Raw genomic sequence first — 7,371 nt, 5'->3', positions numbered from 1 at the left:
ATTTTTTATTAATATTTTCTTATAAAAATTATTTTTTATATTTATTTATTTATTTATTCATTGCTGATATTTTGCCGAAAATGCAAGATTTATGAAAATTTTCAATTTCTCCCAAGTTTTTGAAAAACAAGATTTTTCCAAAAAAAAACATTTGCCACTATGGATGGAAGGGCTTGTGAGCATTATAAAGTGCCGAGAGAGAATTATCTGAAACTCTACTTACACGTGAGAAACTTGTTTTTTGTTAGCATTTTCGAAACTTATAACAAAGTTATCGAGTGACAAACATATTTATCAATAAAAAGTTGAAGCACACATATTATTTAAAAAATTTATTATTTATTTAAAAACAAAATTTTGTATGTATTTTTAATATTAAGAACAACATAATGTATTGGATGGAAGGTTTGTTTTGCATTAGCTTGCCTATTAAAAAAAGAAATCTTTTGTTTTTGGAAAGGTTATTTAGCTCTAATATTTACTGACAATTTAGATGTCATTTCAAAACTTTCCCTACTTTATAATGTAATTCATACAAGTTTTAATTTTTTATGCATCGATCGAGTTAAAGCAATCAGTGGAATTGTTTGAAATAGAGCTGCACATGCAGCCAAGTTTGGGCCGAGCTTGGGCTGGCTCAACTCGACTCGACTCGACTCGGTAGGAAAATCTGGTTGCTCAGGCTGAGCTTGAGCAACCTGTGTCCGTAATCGGCTGAGCCAATTCATATCTTCTTTGAGCGTCCTTTGTTGATAACCAATTCTTGTGCTAGTTGACGGATTTTACAACTAAGCATGTAGACTCCAAAGTTGTTCTGTAAATAAATCAGGGACAATTTTCAACTGATCTGTACATGATTAATCCTAATTAGTATATAGCTGACAAACTTTTCTGCTATTTCAAGTATAATTTGGGGGAAGCAACCAACAGGGCCTACGCTCGTCTGGTAGGAGCAGCTTGTGTATGTGTATGTCACCATGTTATAGGACATTGGAAGTTCGAAATCCAGTGGGGTCTGCCTAACCCCAGCTTGCCTTTCATAAAAAAAAATTAGGCTAAGCAAATATGCCCATGAAGTAACTATACTAGACTTTATATATATATATATATATATATATATATATATATATATATATATATATATGTGTGTGTGAATGGGTGGCCCAATCCGTACCAAACCCTATAGGGTCAATGTTTGGTGCTAAATATGAGGTTCAAATAGAATTCAGGTCAAACCCGAAGGGCTTGATTAACACATGGAGCTGGGTATGGTTTGAGAACTTTCATACCAGACTCGAGCCTGACCCTAGTTTTGACTAAGATCCAAAAATTTTCAATGTAAAAAAGATAAAAATATAAATTTACTGGGTATGGTTAGGGATGGCAGTGGACCGAGGCAAAATGAGGCCCCACCCCGGCTCACCCCATTTGGACAGGGGATGGAGGACATGAGGTGGGAATGGACTTACGTTCTCCCCCCCCCCATCTCCAATCCCTGCCTTGCCCTGCCCCCACCCCATCCACAATCCTTTTTTAGGGATGGCAGTGGACTGAGGGAAAACAGGGTCCTGCCCCACCTCGCTCCATTTGGACTGGAGATGGAGGACATGAAATGGGGATGAAGGCAAGGATGAGGGTTAAAATCAAAATCCGTGCAGGGATGGAGGCGGGGATAAAGAGTAGGATTTTGAGACTGGGCAGGGGTGGAGACCTTGTCTCCCGCCCCTGCTCCGGTCCACTGCTATATTTAGGTATGGTTCAGGTATGGTTCATGTAATCCTTATAGGATCTGGGTATGGTTTCTCTTATGGTAGGTCGGATTAGACTTGGTACCAGCATCTCAAATCAAGTCTGGGTCTGGTGTATGGTACTTTGGTAGCAGTGGTAACTGGATAAATGTGCCATTGCCTCATCATCTAACATAGATAAGTTCTCATCAAAGTTCAACATGAATCTTTGAGCACTTATCATGAGATCTATGATTATTATTATCTAGTAAAAAAAAAAACACTTTGTATATACATTTGATCCTTAATGGGATTTTGTCGGTCTTACTTCTATTAATGATAAGTAAATTGCCAAATCTAAGACATTAGTGTTGGTAAATACTTGATTGCAGTGATGCCCATAGTTAACCCCAGATGAAGAGAACTGTATATTGGAAATCCCATTTGCGTAAAACATATAAGAATGTACAAAATCCTGACTTTCACTTTTCTTGATTTCTCTGACATAAACAAGAATATTATTCCTAGACTTGTTGCAACACTTTCATTTCTTTGGGGTCTTCATCAGCTTGATGCTTCTGATCCTGTTCTTCATCTTTAAAACCGGCAAGGTTGGCCAGTTCATCGACCGCCAAGACGATGCCTTCGATCCTTGCCGCGATTTCAATCAGCAGTGATGCAGCTGTGACTTCAGGTAATGCCTCCATGACTGTGACTCCACTCTCATGCATAGTTTCTGTCAGACATCTCATTGCATTTTGGACTTGTTCTACTCCATTGCTAACCAAGAAGCTTGTGTTGGGGGACTTGCTCATAGTCTTTATGGATGTTGCCAGTTCCTTTAATACCTCAGACGAGGTAGCACCAAGATTGATGCAAACGGTTTGTAGCTGCAGTTTCACAGAGTGAGGTGCCTGCCATGCAAATTAACGTTTCTTGCGTTAAAAACAAACTTTAAAATCAATGGTTTCATATATTTGTGTTGTATAAATTGTGGGGAGGATGGTGTGTGATTACCTGAATGTCAGAGTTGATGCAGTCATTGAGAGCTTCAATGGAATAAGCACAATAGCGGGACATGGTCCCAATCTTGAGGTACTGCTTCCAAGGGTACTTAAAGTTGAAGGGCCCATGCGTTGGTTCCCATCTAGCAAAGTTGGTCTGCATAAAGAAAGGAAAATAACGATCATATTAGTCGAAAGAAACACTTGCCCATGCGCGCGCGCTCACTCACACACACACACACACACACACACACACACACACACACACACACACACACACACAAAGCACTCACCAGTGATTCTTCCATGGTTTTGGAATTAAGTACACACTTATACCCTTCCAACTGAGAGCGTTTGCTGTTATCAACCGCAGCATCTCCAGGGTCATTAAAGAACTGCCCAACGCAGCCTGAAAAAGTTTAACCATCAAACACCAGAGAGAGAGAGAGAGAGAGAGCAAATCGCAGATTTATGAAAGCACCTCAAAAACATATACGACTCTTCACTCTCTCTCTCTCTATATATATATATATATGTATACATATAAAGTCACTAGAATATGAGAACAGAAAATAAGATAACTAATGTGTGAACTTCAATTTTCATGAAACTTTTGTTATTTCTATTGAATCTAACCATACCGATGTGATCTACATGCTTGGTTCTATAAAAACCCGCTCTTGAATAATCCGATTTTGATTCATAAACAAGATTTTTTAAGGCTTTAAAATCAATGACTCATAACCTTCATAAATCTTCAAGCATTCAAAAATTACATTTATTCATGGAAAATACACGATCCAATGGTTGGTTCCTAGAAAATTTACCGCGCCAAGCACCTCTACATGGTTGGATTTGCAAAACAAAGTATTCAAAATACCCATATTATAGGGGTACATAGACATACCTTCTAGGGAGGTGGCAAGCTTCTCCATGTTATTAGTGATGAGTTTGTGAAGGTCATCCCCGGCCCAGATGGGGTGGAGAAGCACGCTGATGATCACGCATATGGATCCCCCTATGCCTACCGTTGACAGCCTCTGCAACGCCAACTCGATCAGCTTGTCAATTCGATAGCTCGAAACAGAGACGAGGCTGAAGGTGAGGATGAAGATCAACACGCCGTAGTCGTATCGGCGCTTCACCCACGGGATGAAACGCGAGAAGGTGGCCGTGGATCCTGCACCAACATATTCAAAACAAAGGTTAAGCGGATGGACGTGGAGAGTTGGAAACAAAGGTTATTCAAAACAAAGGTTAAGCTTCGGCAAGGTTTCTTCCATATTAAAAAAAAAAACTTGTCCATACTTTTCATACTTTGAAATAACAAACCTCGGAAACTAGTTTTTAGATCATTTTTTTTCAATAATTCAAAAACCAATAGATATGAATGCATTGATTTGTTTTAATTAAAAAACATATATTTTTGCATCGATAAAACATGATCCAAGGTCGAATCCAGTAAAACGACCATGCAGAACACATCTACCAAGTTACCAAGTTAGATTGAGTCATCAAAACGACCTGCATCATGCAATTCCAACTAGATTGTTGTATATAACCCCTAATCATTGTGCATCTTAACTTTATGCGCACATATGTGACACAAAGATACGTGTATGACCCGACACGTGAATTCAACAATTATTCAAAAAAAAAGAATTTTTTAATTAATTAGTGAAAATTTATTTTTTATATTTTTGTATATAGAATACATTGTTAATTTTTATATGATTAAAAATCATAAAAACAATTAAAATATTAAAATAAATGTATAACAGTCAAGCACGCACTGCTGTGTTCGACTCGTGTCACTGTGACATATGAGCGTGTCTTAAAGGAAATCCACTTGAAAAGAAAAAAGAAATGGGCAGTAGCGGTGGAGGGTGATACCTAAGAGGAAGAGAGAGAGGCCGAGAACTATGGGCTCCCCTTTGTCCCCAGATTGGTTGGCGAGGTAGTGAACTCCAACGGCGAGAGAGCCAGCCAACAGTGTACCTATCCCTCTGTTTATTCCTTTGCTCAGCGTTGCCCCTGCCATCAAATTTTCAACTTACGTGTGAGCTTCATCAAACTAAATGGAGCTAACAGCACCGACTCATGTAGGCAACATGATACTTATGATGATGATGTTGGTGAGAGCTCAAGTAAGGGTCTTGGCTTTATATGTTCATTACCATCATTTTAAAGATAGCAGGATGCTCATATACTGAGGTTGGTTATACAGGCAATTTATTAACCTTTTTCCATTTTGATGGGCTTCTATTCTATCTATGATATATAGGTCTTTGACAAGAAAGAAGAATTTCAACAAGAAGTCATCTTTATGAAACAAGTGTGGTTGTAGCTTTTTATCTCTCAAGTTAAAAGACAGAACCAAAGAGGGTGTTTGGTTGCACCCACTTATGCAGATGAACAAGATAATCAGGGAAATTGCATTATGCTTCATAATACAATAGCCCATCTTGTCCCATTTAATATGGATTACTTGTTTTTTGAGTGAAATTTAATCTGGACAAATGAACATACCACTCTGAGAGAGAGAACAAAACAAAGATCAAAGCAAGCAACTTACCTGGGTTTGGTTGTAGGGTATTTCCTGTTTGGTTTTATTTCCAGCAGAAGGTGCAAGCAATGGTAAAATCAAAGTTCAAATACAGTATGGGATTTTGAGAACTACTTTGTTCTTTTTTTTTTAAAGAAAGAAATTGAATTTCTAAGTTACAAACATAAGTTGGAATCTCAACTTTTCTTATAATAAAAAGACAAAAAAAAGAAAAGAAAAGCTCAACTTGGATTGACCAAGCCTTGTTAACTCATGGAGCATGCAGACCACAACTTTGACCAGCTCAACTGGGTGCAGCCCCAACCATGCCAATTATGAGATGATATTGACTAAACAGTATAATAAAAACTATCCACACATCCCCCCCCATCGCCTTACCTACAGTAAATTCAAAGACAACCACAACGGTCATGACTGCCCACATAGCATTTCCTCCTACTCCATCATACAAAGGCTTCATGTAGTAAAAAAGTGATACCAGAGTAAGAGCCAGCCCAACCTTGAAGCAGTGAACAACCTTCCTTGGGTCCCCAGATCCAAGCTTCCAAACATCCATCACAAACCTAGAAACCCTAGATTTCCATCTCATGACCAACCCCATCAAGCCAACTCCAATGCATCCCCATGTACTTAGTTCTGGCTCCAGCTGCTTCTTTGATCCATCAGGGAGGGTGGCAACCCACACCAACCCCCCTGATGGTGCTTGCTCACAATTGCCAGCCATCCTATTGAAATCCTGTGGTGATGCAGGGAAGATTGGTGTGGTAGGTTTGGTCAACTAGCTAGGTTATTGCATATGGGTATGCATGGTGCCACCCACCTAAGGGAGAGTGTATATATGGTTGTTCAAGTGGAAGAAATGACAACTTTAAAGACATTTGGGTCATGTTGGCCCTAGTGGAATTTTATATTATGTGATTAAGCTAAGGTTTGGTAGATTGGTTAAAATATATATTGCTCTTGTTCATGGGAATAATATGATTTTGAGGCAATAGGCCCTAGCTGTCTAGGATTTAGAAAAGAGTGTGGAATTTGTTAGGTCATGTCACCTTTCTTAGCCTTGCACGGAGCATATGGACTGTGAAAGCTTCCTGCAGCCTACATCATAAATAAAGGTGTTTTGGAGCCGTGTTAGGTAGCACAGGTCATGCAATGGAAGAAAAGTGTGTGCAGAAAAGAAGTCGGACTATCAACTTTCTATAACTAAGGGTTTACAGCTTGATAACGAATTTAATTTACTGGCATGCGTGCGTGAGTGGAGACACATGCACACACACGCGCACATGAATACACGCACCTCGGTACAAATACCATTTCGCTAGACTATAGGCATCAATGGATGCACATGTTGTGGCAAATGATGGCACGTAGATCAGGCACCAACATGTACAGCAACGTGCACACTGAGCTATTAAATACAATACATGAACTGCATCTCTCTCTCTCTCTCTCTCTCTCTCTCTCTCTCTCTGGGGTGGCAATAGGGTCGGGTTGACGGGTCGTGTCGGCGGGTCAGCATACCTCAACACGAACCCAACTCGTTTATTAAACAGGTTGGCTGTGGCAAACACGAACCCGACCCATTTATTAAATGGGTGACACGACACGGTTAACCTATTTAATAAACGGGTTGGGTCGGGTTCAAGGTTTTACATTGAAAAGTTTACGGGTTAGCGGGTTGGCGGGCAGGTTAGCGGGTCGGGTTCGGGTAAACGGGTTGACCCGCTCGCCTAACCTGTTTATTAAATGGGTTGGCGGGTTGGCATACCCCTAACACGAACCCGACCGGTTTAATAAACGAGTTAGACGGATCGGCCCATTTACGACAAGAACCCGTTTAAGCCAAACCCGCCTAAGAAACGGGTTGGCGGGTCGGGTTGGAGGGTCGTGTCAGAAATTGCCACCCCTACTCTCTCTCTCACAGAGAGAGAGAGACCGTAACTGTGGATGGCCTCTCCATCAAACAATTGTCGGCACATCAAATTTAATGAAATCTGGAGCATTAGCACTGGTCGCGACCGACGCTAATGCTCTGGGAGGAAAACCATGAATTAGCAACCACTACAAGAAAAAT

General features: G+C 40.0%; 1 protein-coding gene across 1 annotated transcript; it reads right to left on the bottom strand.

Annotated features, from left to right (window-relative positions):
- Positions 1 to 2,251: 2,251 nt before the first annotated feature.
- Positions 2,252 to 6,021, bottom strand: LOC149842723 (aluminum-activated malate transporter 10-like). The gene is made up of 6 exons (XM_090000726.1): positions 5,676 to 6,021; positions 4,625 to 4,765; positions 3,639 to 3,911; positions 3,025 to 3,140; positions 2,745 to 2,888; positions 2,252 to 2,641 (listed from the first exon to the last, which is right to left on the bottom strand). The coding sequence occupies exons 1-6, from the start codon at positions 6,019 to 6,021 to the stop codon at positions 2,252 to 2,254; spliced, it is 1,410 nt and encodes a 469-aa protein (XP_089856852.1).
- Between the last annotated feature and the right edge of the window lie 1,350 nt (positions 6,022 to 7,371).

Source organism: Nuphar pumila, chromosome 3 (genome assembly GCF_984573655.1).
Source record: "Nuphar pumila chromosome 3, dmNupPumi1.hap1.1, whole genome shotgun sequence".
Taxonomy (NCBI): Eukaryota; Viridiplantae; Streptophyta; class Magnoliopsida; order Nymphaeales; family Nymphaeaceae; genus Nuphar; species Nuphar pumila.
Note: the sequence above shows the minus strand (reverse complement) of the source record. Positions and strands in the feature narration are given on the sequence as shown.